The sequence below is a fragment of the Nothoprocta perdicaria genome, unplaced genomic scaffold, assembly GCF_003342845.1.
Source record: "Nothoprocta perdicaria isolate Ctin4 unplaced genomic scaffold, notPer1 scaffold_58, whole genome shotgun sequence".
In the NCBI taxonomy this organism is placed as follows: Eukaryota; Metazoa; Chordata; class Aves; order Tinamiformes; family Tinamidae; genus Nothoprocta; species Nothoprocta perdicaria.
In genome coordinates, this window is record NW_020455843.1 from 2,922,268 (window position 1) to 2,934,965 (window position 12,698).

Consider the following 12,698-nt stretch of genomic DNA (forward strand, 5'->3'; position numbering starts at 1 on the left):
AGGTTCCGCTAGAGCGAAACCCCTTGGGAACTGGTGCCAAATAACGCTGGTTAGGGACAGGAACCAGCCCCTTCCCACCTCCTGGGAGAAGCTCTGGAGGAGCCTCCCCTGTGGCACAGGGATATTCCCCATCCCTCCTCACTCCTTCCCTGTAAGCAAAGAGGGGAAGGAAAAATAAAAAATGCCCCAAAGCGGTAAAATAGGGTTTTTTTCCTGGCCAAACCAAGGGACCAAGCGGGTGCAATGGGCTGGGAGGGCCGGACGGCTTTTATCAAGGCAGCCCCCGGCCACGGAGCCAAACTTGCTTTGAGATAATCACGCAGACCAAGAGATAAATATATATATATAAATATACATTTATGTGCCCCAAAATGGCAATCATTTCCCCCAAGCACTTCTTCCTCGCGGCGGTCCCTGGGAAGGCAGAAAGTTGGTCCTCTAAGTTATTTTTTTAACTTCTCTACAAATCTAGGTCTATTTTAGCCTCGGGCAGCGAGGTGCCGGTGTCCGGAGAACCCAAGGCCCCTTCTCCGCGCCCGCGGGAGCCCCTCGTTTGAGCACTTTGGTTGGTACCGTCACCTGTAGCCGCACTTTGATGTTGTTGCTTTGAACCTTTGCCGAGTGTAAACTATGTGTATTTAAGAATTACAAAAAGAAAAAAAAAACACTATGTGCAAGGAGTGTCTTTATGTTTTGGTGGTGAATAGGAGGCTCTTGGAAGCGAGGTGGGGTTTGGGATCTCACCCGTTCTCGCGGATGGAGCGGTGGCCCAAGCTCCAGGATCAGCCTTGGCCTCAGGCCTGGAAGATGCTGCGGAAGGAAGGAATGGAGGGGGAGGGAAAAAGGGTGGCAAAGGCAACAGGGGCTGGGGGACGCGTGTGTTGCCAGCGGCAAGAGCCGACCCGAGTGTCACCGGGAATTACGGCACGGATGCAGCCGCTGGATGTAGGTCAGCGCGGCAGTGCCTGCAGGAGCCAGCGGTGCCAAGACCAGGGCAGGCGCTGTGTCYGAGACACGGGCACGGAGAGCTCCAGGATCCCTGCTGCCCACGGCAGGTTGGGCCGGGGACACCTCCGAGCCCGGCCCTCCAGCTGCCGCAGGGGGAAGATCAGGAGGCTCCGCTGGAGCCGCGGGTTTCGCTAGGAGAGCCCCTGCCCTGGAGCCAGGCAGTTGGCATGGGCAAGAGCCCAAGGAGGGTTTGCTGGAAGCTGCAGCTCCCCCCTGCCCCAGGCTAAGGGCTCCCGTGAGGGAGGCACCGCTGCCGCAGGGGACTCCTGCAGACTGGTTTGTGGCAGTGCTCCATGAACAGAGCGGAGGTGACACGGTGTGTGGTGYGACAGGCCTTCAAGCTGCTTAACGACACGACATCTCAAGGGCTGGTGTCTTCTTTCCCCCCTTGCTTCATCACTTACCCGCCTCAGCCCCAGCTCTCCCCCAKTCCCCCCGAGAAACCAGCAGCAAACAGGAGAGCGCAGCCCCTCGGCCACTGAAACACCGGATCCTTTTATTGTGTTTGAGCATGGCTCCAAAACACCCGGGGGGAAACAGAAATTATAAATACAGCCCAGGCCGCCGCGCGTGGAGAGCTGGGCTGAGCGCAGCTCCGCGCGAAGCCCAGGAGCAGCCCCGGGGGATCAGTGCTGTGTAGAAAACGTGGGGACAGGACGGCTCGCAGGAGGCTCCCGCCACCCCTGCCAAGGCTCGATTCTAATTAAACAAGGCCAGGGCTTGCCTGGAGGCCCTCCCAGGACCGTATGCTCAGCAGCCTCTTAATTAAGCTAGAGCTGGGTGCTCCTCCCTGCGCCGCGGCCCCTGTCCCGGGGCCCTCAGTGGTTGTGGGGGCGGCCGCGGCCCCTGCCCCGCGGGCCGGGCGCCGCGTCCACCGTCGAGCGCGGGTTCTTGATGGTCTCGTCCACGGACACGATGAGGCAGGCGGCCTCGGAGGCGGCGGTGAGCGCGTTGATGCGCACGATGGCCGGCTCCCACACGCACGCCTCGAAGTTGTCGGCGATGTCCTCGTTGTTGACGTCCACGCCGTACCACGTGCCGCCCTGGGGGGACAGGAGGCGGCTCAGAGCGGGGTGGCAGGGGCCACCGCGGCCCAGGCGGCACCTTGGTGGCAGCTTGGTGTGTGAAGGGACACGGAGGGGAAGGACGGGGAGCCCTGCATGGAGCAGCACCCCGGCACAACAGGGGCAGAACAGGGGCTTGCTGCGTTTTGCTGCACGCTGCAGGAGGGATTTCTCCTCGCTGTTGTCTCCTCCCCTCACCACCACCACCACGATGCATTTTAAAAAGCAAATCACAAACCCCAGCTCTAAAAAAAGTCACCCAGCAGCTGAGATCCAAGGGAAAGGAGCCATTTCCCATTCCGGACACCTGCAGCGAGCCCGTGCTGGATCCCAACACCCAACCTACATTAAATCCATAGGAACACCAGCCCAACATGGGCAGAGCTGAACTAGGCACCCCGGGGAGAGCCCGCCCAGCAGCGGGCTGAGGGCAGCAGCCCTGCACCCACCTGCGCGTGCTTGGCCCGCAGCTTGTTGAGGATGTTGGTGGCGTCGAAGCCGGCGTTGTCGCACAGCTGGCGGGGAATGATCTCCAGGGCCTTAGCGTAGGCCCCGATGAGCAGCTGCTGTTTGCCTGGAATGGTCCTGGAATAGTCCCGCAGGTACTTGGAAAGCTCCATCTCTATGGCGCCGCCACCAGCAACCACCGAGTCGTTCTGATGGACAGGGGGAAAAGGGGCTGTGAGCTCTGCCCGCGTGCTCACACTGCTCATGCTGCTGATGGGGGACAGCAAAGCCTCCCTTTCCTGGGAACCTTTGCACATCTGGGCGATAAGGACACGCGAGCGCTGCCTGCAGAGGCAGCCCGAGAGCCTCCAGTGCCTCCCTGCCCTCCCGGGCTGCGCGCAGGACAGAGGGGCTGCCCTGGGAGCGCTGCGTGGGGAGGGGGCAGGCAGGGCTGCACAGCCCCCTGCTTCCCGCAGCACCGCTTCGCAGCCACCTTCCGTCACCAGCTATTTTTAATTCCTTATTTGCTTCAGTAGTGGGATCRGCATGTTCTTACTGAAAGCAAAAGAGCTCCAAAATGGGAAAAAAAGAGAAAAATAGACACTCCTCCCCAGCCCTGCGGGCACTCAGCCACATGGCGCCTTGTGCCACAAGCTACCACATTAACACGTTAGGCCTAACCCAGAGATGCCCACAGCAGCCCGAACCCAGCATTAATAACTCTGCAAATATTACTGTCACACGTGTAATATTTGGCTAGAGCTCTCTGTGCTCCCCATGTCACCTCAGAAACACCCCTAGTGTTCTTTACCTTGATGGCTCTCCTGACAATCATGATGGCATCGTGCAGGGACCGCTCCGTCTCCTCCATGAACTGCTCCGCGCCGCCTCGCAGGATTATCGTGCAAGTCTTGGCCTTGGGGCAGCCTGTGAAGAAGTTGTACCTGCCAAGGGCACGGGAGAAAGGTCAGGGYGACTGAGAGGCCGTGTCGCTCCTCAACGTGGTTTACAGCAACAAGAAACAGAGCGTGGACAGAAATTCTTTTCAAAACAGATACTTGCTGTGCAGGGAGAAGCAGCTGCATCAGATTTAAGTGAAGAAGGGCTCAACCAGGCAGCGTACAAGTGAACTACAACTTCATCTGCAAAAATCAGTTTCTTTCTGCTAAGGCTTTGCACCCAAGCAGGGCTCTCRTTTTCACTCAGCAGGAACACGGCAGATGTTAGGAGATGGCTCCAAAGAGGATTTCTCTCCCAGCAACACAGAGGAGCCCATTTTACGGTACCCAGCTCCATTTGCACCAATAACAGAGCTTCACCGTGGGATACCACACAAMACGCCACAGCCAACCCCAAAAGGTGTTGTTTTGAAGTCATCAATGAAATGTGTTCCATGAGTCAGTGGGGAATTACAAGTATTAAAGCCCACAGGAGAAATAAGATTTGAATGAAGCTTGTTGCTGCGTGCAGACAGAGTAACAGCGCAGTGTTGTGCAACCTGGAAACGCTCAGATTTGCGAGCAGGTGACCTTTGAAAGCAACACGGACACGTTCCCAGGGGAGGGCAGCTCCCCAGCTCCGGTATTTACCTGTCTCCTCCAATCTGAGTCTCCTCGAACACCTCGCACCGGCCCAGCACATCGTCCGAGAGGGCGTTGACGCTSGTCTGGATGGAGCCGCCGCAGGCCTGCGCGCGAAGGAGACACGAGCAGAGCGTCACCCACGCTGACAAACGAGGCACGTTGGCCCAGAGGGGCCCCATTCCGCACCGGTGGCCCAGGAATCAAAAGCACAGGGATGCAGGAGAGGGGGGAAAACCCAAAACATCTCAAGACACTCGCACTTTCCTCCCATCTTGGGCATCCAGGCAGGAAGCAGCTGAAATAATCCTCAATCCTCAATATATATATAATATTAGGGCTCTTGTAAGTGCTGACTCACAGCTCTGGAGTCCAGAGGCTACACAGAGGCTTAGGAGGAAATCACCCAATACAGAACAGGCTACAGGACAGAACTACGGGAAATTAATCAATGGAATGCACAGCTCCCCGATATATTACAGTATTAGAGGGCTGTAAAAGCAGCACAGATGCAATTAGAATTTGATTCCKTATTTCATCAAGGAATAGCTTTGTCAGTGGATGGCAACCTAATAAACACATTTTCTAAAAGGACATAGAATTGTAAAAAAAACATATCTTTATCATGTAAAATTTCACTAAGAAAAYATATTTCATATTTTATGAAATTTTATGCAAGTAACTGCATGTTGAGGCCCAGTTTTGGAAATGGTATGGCCAGTTACAGAAAAAAAAATGTATATATATATTTATTATTATTAGAAAGCAGCTTACCATCATAGTTCTCTTGAGATCTTCTTCCGGGACRCGGCCAGCACAAAACATGTCTCTATCTGCAAAGTACTGGGTAGCCACATCCCCGATGGGAAGCTTGGAGAGGACAACTTTGGCTCCCGACTTGTGGATTTTGTCCAGCTTGTCGTAGAGGATGCTCCACTCGGCGTCCACGATGGCCTGGTAGTCCTGGCAGGGCCCAGAGAGAAAGGGGTAACGCACCGGGTTACGTGGGGCTGCAACGGCGCCGCGTTCACAGCGACTGCACGGAGCGGAGGAGGAATTTAAACCATTCCTGAGCTCAGAGCAGGCGCCTGGACCAGAGCACCCGGGGATCTTTAGGCACCGCAACTACCACGGGAGCCAATTCAGGCAGTTTTGGGACAGGGGGAATTTCAGTTTCTCCTCCCTGGGGCTACTTAAGTGTTTTGGGTGGCTTCTCCAGAGGGCAGCAGTGGGTGCCTGTGACTTCAGGAAGGCATTTTACCATCCAGCTAGTGTCTGAACGGCTGCTTTGCTTGCACAGGACGAAYTGCTCAGCATTTGAAGTCCTGCTTAGCAAGACGTCATTTACTGGGCATAAAGAAGTCACCACTTGCCTGTCACCACTGCTCACAATTTACTCCCCAGCTCTCAAGCACCATCACACCCTGTGGGCACAGGGACCTGGGGCAGGCAGGGGGCACCACGTCTCCCCTGAGGACTGACAACCCAGCAGGAATCCAGCCAGGGGCAGGCACTGCACCCTCAAGAACCTACCCAGCCCTCTAAGAGAAACCCAAAGCAGAGGGAGTTGCTGAAAGGCACCCGCTGCCCTCCCAACAGTGGGACACGTTTCCTTCCAGTGCAGGTTCCACAGGCTGTGGACAGGCAGCACACCAGACAGATCCGGGTTTTAGCAGCGAGCTCCCACCTCCACCGTGTTCACTCGGACTTCTGCGTTGTCCTTCTCGGCTTTGAGCTCCAGCTCCACGTTCAGCAGGGCGATCTTGGGAGACTGGTACTTCTTGGGCTGCATTTCAAACCCCGCGTAGGAGAACGTCTTCTTAAAGGCCACTCCRGCCACCAGCTGGGAATCCTTGGAAACAGGGATGTGTGTTAAGCTCAGGCACCCCAGGCTTCTGCAGCGGGGTTAATAACCCTCACAGGAGCCTCCCTGGTTCAGAGCTCTCATTTACAAACACTGTGCTATTTACCCACCAACAGCTGTCTCCTTTGATTAACCCATTTTTGAAGAAAATAATAAGCAAATATTTCCTCTCCTCTGCTCACCAAACCAGCCTCTATCGTTTCCCTTCTACCCCTCAAGACACTGCAGTGRGAGATGCTCTACACAAGATCAAGAGATGAAACAATCTGTTCTCTCTGATGTCTTTCCCTTTTCTACCTTTGAAGGCAGACACTTCAACTCATCCCCAGCCCAGATTCTGTTTGCTTTCCTTTGGTTTTGCCCTGGTTTGTTTGACAGGTTCCATCGCCATCCCTTGAAGTCTCTTGCAACTGAACCACTGTGCTCAGCACTGCCCTCTGATGTGAASTTCCTGACTTTGCAGCTGGGAGAGAAACTGCATCCAGATTCCCTACCCCTCAGGTAGGGATCATGGATTGCAGGCTCAGCTCTGCCAAGGCAGCTAAGCCCAGAGCAGAACCTGCAACTTTACCCTCATGCGCCAGGAAGGGCACAGGCTCTATCTGCTCTACCTGACAGGTTGAGATGTCAGGTAGACATCTCACAGGGTGACATGACCCTGGCTCTTTCAAAAGCCAGCCCTGAAAGGCAGCGTGCTCATTTATTTACCCCATCCTGACAATGCTCTCCAAKGAGTCCTTATAAATAAACTCTCTATATTCAGCCTTCAGCAGCTGCAAAGGCAAAACCACAATGAGAGCCGCTCTCATCTGGGAGGGGAGACACCACCCTTCACAAGGGACCATTTGCCACACGTCTACGAACACCAACAGGCCTGACTCTACACACACACACACACACACACACACACACACACACACACACACACACACACCAACCCCCACAAATGCTGAAACAATCCTAATTCACTAAATCAGTTGTCTGGCCAAGATAATGGCGTAATTACCATGTCTCTTCTCATTGAAAATGCTCGTCTGAAGTGTTTACAGAGAGCAGCAGAATTATTATTCTGTGAGATATCGTGGCAGCTTTGCTTTCCTGGCAGAAATGTGCCCAGCAATCAGTCAAACCTGAGACTTGTGTCAGACCAGATTCCTCTGCCTATAGAGGAGCAATCCCACCTCACTTTTTTCTCTTGTCAACAGCTCTGTTTTGCCTTGGTAATTTCCCAACAAACACTACCAAGCTGGATGCATTTCCACTAGGATCAACCCACCAAAGGAGCTGCAATCATTTCTCCTATCCCTTCACAACAGACTCCAGTGAGACTTACTTCCAGAGCACCTCCTTGCACCTTCTTTATTCCAATCATTTTGAGTTGTAACAAGTCATCTAACATCATCACAGCATCTACAACCATCTTGGAGAAAAACTCCTTGCTCTGGGAGATCAGCTTGGAGCTCAGGGCCGTGGCCGCACACTTCTCCAGCAGGCTCCTCTGCTCACTGCAAAAAGGGAAGAAAGGGGAAAAAACAGCRTTTTGTTCACACACTAGTTCTTTTTGTTAGGTCATAAAACACAAAGGGGGACAAAGATCAGCTRGAATCCCTCTGAAGGTGACATATTCTCTGAAGGGTTACCTTAGGTAACGCACGTCATGACAAAGTGGGTGACGATGAAAACCAGGACAGCTGGGAAACCTGGATCCCCTCTCAGGCTCTACCACCAGAGCCACTGCCCTAGTTGCTGTTACCATGAGAACTACTGTATTTTGCTTTGCAAGTTAGTACAAATCCTCTTGACTTATTTGGAACTTATTTTGGGAATCAACTTGATTTTTCACTGGAGATATTAGTCGGACCAGACAAAGAAGATAAGAGATTGGAATGCAGGGAAAAAATGGCAGGCATTCTCATCTCATCCCAACGGATGAGTTTGYTATGCGCTATCTGACTTCATGTACTCAACAACTACAGTGTGGTCTGGCTTCCTGGTCTGATTTTCAGAGGGGTGCTTAACACCGCCACTGATCTCAGCACATGGTGCAACTTCCACCACCGCTGGAAAAAAAAAAAAAAGATGTCAAGCCGCTTATTTGGGTGCCTCATCTCTTCCACATGCACTGGCAAACACTGGTCTACTGCAGGGGCAGCCAAAGTAAACATGCATCTTCCCAGAAGGAGCAACAAAGTCCAAAAGTGAAAGAAAAACCCTGGGCTGCAGCCACAACTGCTCACCTGACCTCAAGTGCTCAGCCAGAGYCACGGGAGAGGTTAGAAATTACTTCACACCAGAGAAATGAAGCCCCTCTACTCACAATCAGACCCTCTAGTCCGAGTTCGGTATGGGAACTTACTCTTTATCTTCTTTCTTCACTGTAACAGCGATGTCTTTGATCTTGTTTACAGCCTGTCAAAAGACAACCCAGCTGAATTAACAACTCATGTTTCTAAAATGATCAGATCTCCAGCTTTTCATTATGCATTTAAAAAAAAAGGCGGAAAAAAACCCACCTCAAACACATACCTAAAGAACACACACAATTCAGAAAATAAGCTCTTATTAAACTGCTCTGCTGCTTTCTGTACATCTGGGAGACCAGATTTACAAACATACAAGACGATCAGAAGCAGCTCGTACAATCCAAGCACATTTACATGCAACCACAGCCCCCATTAAAGCAAAAATCCCCTGGACTCCAGTAGCTGGTATGTTTTCTCATTTGCTTAACACTACATTAAGATTCTCCCCTTTATACCATAAAAATACATATTTTAACAATCTCAGATGGGATTCTGAAGTGTGGTCCTTGCATATTTAACAGCCTCCTCACTCAGGAGCAAGTTTAAGGAAAAGGCTATGCAGGGAGTTAACCTCCAGAAGAGGTTCCAGCTTAATGAGACCGAAGTGCTCCAGCAGACATAAGGTTTGCCAAGCACTAACASAGATCACTAGAAAGGGAAATGAATTGAATGAATTTTCCCACTTATTCATTCTTCCTCGGAGAGGAAAAAGGAACATAAAGAAAATAAATGAAAAGACAAGGAACGCAAGAGCTTTCAGGAACAGGCTGGTAATACAGCTTGCTGACACCAAAGCAGCCAGGTGATATTGYAGGAAAATGGCATGAGGTTGTTACTGCCACCTCTTTCCCCCACCCTACTCCAGGAACGATTTTCCTGGAGGGAACGTTATATCCTGCTCTGCTCAAACCTCCTCCTTGAGCCCAATAAATCCTCAAAGCCGAGGGGCAGCAGGGCCCCCTCTGCTCCTCAAGGGGCCTCTCCTCACCAGCTGCGTCGCYGTGCGGAAGGCACGGATGATGATCTGGGGATGAAGGCCTTCCTCCACGTAGGGCTTCACCTGCTTCAGGAACTCGGCGGCAAGCAGGGTCACGGACGTGGTGCCATCACCAACCTGCAGTGACACAAAATGCTCTGTGTCACYGGCACAACACAAAGGGGCCATGATAACAGCATGGAGGAAAAGACATTTCATGAGTTGCTCTGCTTGCAGGTTTACAGCTGATTAACAAATGGTGAGGCCCACACCACGGCCCTTCTCTCCATCAGCTACACTCATAAAACGTGAGCTCTGAAACTCCTCAAACCCCTCATCAAATCTAGCTGAAACACTTTGACAGATGTGCATAAAGAAGGAAAGCCCTTAGAAACAATGAAATAGAACAAAAAAGAGGCTAAATGCAGGCACGTGGCCCCCCACCTCTGCATCTTGCGACTTGGCAATGTCCACTAGCGTCTTGGCAGCCGGATGGACAACGTCGAGGAGCTTCAGGATAGTGGCACCATCGTTGGATATAGTGGCTTTACCTGTGATTGATTTGGAAAAGAAAGTCAGGCTGGACCGTGCTGAACAGAGCCGTAACCTGCTGGAAAAGGGCAAGCCCAGCAGGYGACAAAGCCTTCCAGGCTGCAGAGAGATTTTAGGAACACAAGAGACACTTCAGACCACTCAGCCTGACTCTGCTTCACAGGTCAAGAGCAGCCCCAGGATCTTACCAGGTCTCAGACACTCCCCGTATCCAGCAACCCCCCGGAGCTTTGTTGTGCTCCAAGCACCACAGGCTCTCGCTTCAAAATGCCACTCGGAAACATTATTTTCTTCAGCCAAACTAGTGTTTTTCCCTACAGGATCTGTAATGTGATCACTGGGATAYTTTAAACACGTTCCTGCATCCAGAAAGATACAAAAGGACTAAGTCAGCTAAATAAGGGGCCTTCTCCACTCAGAAGAGGAGCCCAGAACAGTTGTTTCAGAGGAGGTCTCTAAGAAGGAACTTCCATTGAGTATTAACAGGTTCTTTTTACTCCACTTTGGGGGGAAATTAAGCGAGGTAGAAGTGAAAAACTACTCATACCAGCTAACAGGGGCTTTACATTCACCTCCTCTTATTTCTCAATAGCCTCTCCACACAGATTAATAATTACCATCATCATCAGGTATTCCATTCTGACACTTGACAAGGGGAAAAAAAAAATCAAAAGGATTGCTAGAAATCACCAGAATTAATTATTAAACTAAAAATTCAGTGATCCTGTTCAAAATACATGTTTTTTCAGATAAGCTCTGCACCACAAGGACAATCCTAACACACACTAACAAAATGCAMGGCACAGATTTATTTTGACTTCATAATATTGTGACTTAATACAATCCTTTCCAGAGCGGGCATCTCCAGTTCATACAAAAATATCAGCCAAGAGCTGAGTTACTTTATTATGAGTCTCATCTTCAAAGAAATCTAGAAGATGGTCGGGAATATGCATGGATTGTGATCAAAATACAGCGTTTCTCCTCTCTATCATGGACTTTCTAACACTCTAACCCTACGCCTAGTGCAGGAATTCAGCTACCTTTCCCTAGGCTTCTAAATAACTAACAGGCAGCTCCTTGGGTCAGTCCGTCAGTTATTTATTCATCAGCTGCAGCCTGGGTTTCAAACAATGTTGAAACAGAGGCTGAACCTCTGTATCACGAGAGCCAAGACTCGCCCTGCTGAAGGAAGCTGAAGTTTGTGTATAGGTGAACACTTGTTTAATTAAAATGAAGTTATAAATCAAATTACAGCACAAAATTCCCATTAGCAGCAGAAGGTTCAGGTCAGCTTGTCCACACGCCTTAGCCTCCAGCTGTATAAAACCCAGGCTGGTGAGAGTGTTTCACACACAGATGTTATTCCTGAGTCACCCTTCAAGCCGGCCACGCCAGAGCTCGGTGCAGCGCTCACCTCTGTCGTCCACGATGAGCTTGTCCATGCCCCTGGGCCCCAGCGTGGTGCGCACGGCCTCGGCGATCACCTGGCAGGCGTTGATGTTGCTGACAAGCTGGGGGATGCCCTGCGAGGTGTCCGTGCCCTCCTTGAGCAGGATAACCGGTGTGGGCTGCCGAGAGAGGCCACGGAAGAGCCGTCACTCCATGGGAAGCATCCACAGGGTGCTGAGCACCATGCCAAGGTCCAACAAGAGGCTGCTTTTCCCCCAGTACGAGCAGCCAGATACGTGACAGCTCTTTCACTCCCCAGACCATAAACTACTGGGTCTTTAAAGGCTCTGTGACCAAAATGACATACAAAAATCCTTATCCCTATCCCTAAGTGTCCTGCCTTACGGATTGACCCAATCAGAGCTTCCAAGTAAGGCTGTGACCACAGGAAGCCCTGGAAGAGAAAGCCACAGGTTGCCACTGCTATGTGRAAGTAATTTCTCGTTTGGACATTGCAAAGGTTCATTCCCCCGAGCGTTCCTTGTTTAAGCTTCGTCTCYAAGGAACTCCCATGGCTTCAGGGAAGATTTGGGGAAGTGTTTCTTGGTGAAAAGGCAGTMATTCAGGGAAAGGAGCGGGAGCAGCAAAGTCTGCAGGTTTTTGGTTTTAAGCAGCTGCCTGCAGGCGGAGAGCAGAGYGCTAAGGACAAAAAAACACGGGAGCAGAGCGGAGGTTCCAGCAACGAGGGGTGACGGCTGGAATGAGRCTTGGGAAAACCTCAGGTGAACAGCGCGTGCTTCCAGGGCTGCCAGGGCTGCGAGCTAAAGGGAAAACCGCATCCCAGAGGRAAAATGTGTTGGATTCAGAGCAGGCCTCAGTACCGGGAGCGGGGGCCAGGGCTGCCTCCCCCTGCCAGCGCCCTGCGGACTACAACTCCCGGCGTGCCCCGCGCGCCCGCTCCCCTACAGCCGCGGCGCCCGCCGCGCAAGGCCTGACGGGAGGTGTAGTCCCCGCGGGAGCCCGCCGGGCCCGACTCGCGCCCTCACGGGCGCCCGGTGCCGCGAGGGCGGCGCCGCCACCGGAGCCGATCCGGCGGCGGCCCCGCTCCAGCGCCCGGCAGCCCCGSCGGCGCGGGGAGCGGCGGGCGCGCGCGGATGGCGGCAGATGAGGCGGGCGCCACTCACCATCATCGCGGCGGCTCCCCCGGCGCTGACCGCTTCCCGCTCCCACAATGCCCCGCGCGCGCCCAGAAGCTTCCCGACGGCGGGGGGGGCGGGGGGAAGGAGAACGTTGCTAGGCAACCGCTTCCGGCCGCGCTCTATGGTCGGGCCGCGGACAGAGCGGCCCCTGCGGAGCTCCAGTCCTCCACAAGCAACCATAGAGATGCTCTGGGAGCTCACTATTTGGCAGGGGCGGCGTGCGGCTCACAATGTGGCAGGCGCAGGGCCTTGCAATGGATCTCAATTTGGCGGCGCCGAAGGAAGCGAAGGGCGGCTCACTATGTGGCAGGGC

The 12,698-nt window shown here is 52.8% G+C and overlaps 1 protein-coding gene across 1 annotated transcript; it reads right to left on the minus strand.

The window, feature by feature from the left end:
• Positions 1–1,488: 1,488 nt before the first annotated feature.
• CCT7 (chaperonin containing TCP1 subunit 7) lies at positions 1,489–11,365 on the minus strand. The gene is made up of 11 exons (XM_026048885.1): positions 11,212–11,365; positions 9,687–9,793; positions 9,255–9,380; positions 8,320–8,372; positions 7,297–7,468; positions 5,787–5,951; positions 4,874–5,062; positions 4,109–4,206; positions 3,331–3,463; positions 2,522–2,728; positions 1,489–2,051 (listed from the first exon to the last, which is right to left on the minus strand). Exons 1-11 carry the CDS (start codon positions 11,237–11,239, stop codon positions 1,827–1,829), a joined length of 1,503 nt encoding a protein of 500 aa, XP_025904670.1. The 5' UTR covers positions 11,240–11,365; the 3' UTR covers positions 1,489–1,826.
• Between the last annotated feature and the right edge of the window lie 1,333 nt (positions 11,366–12,698).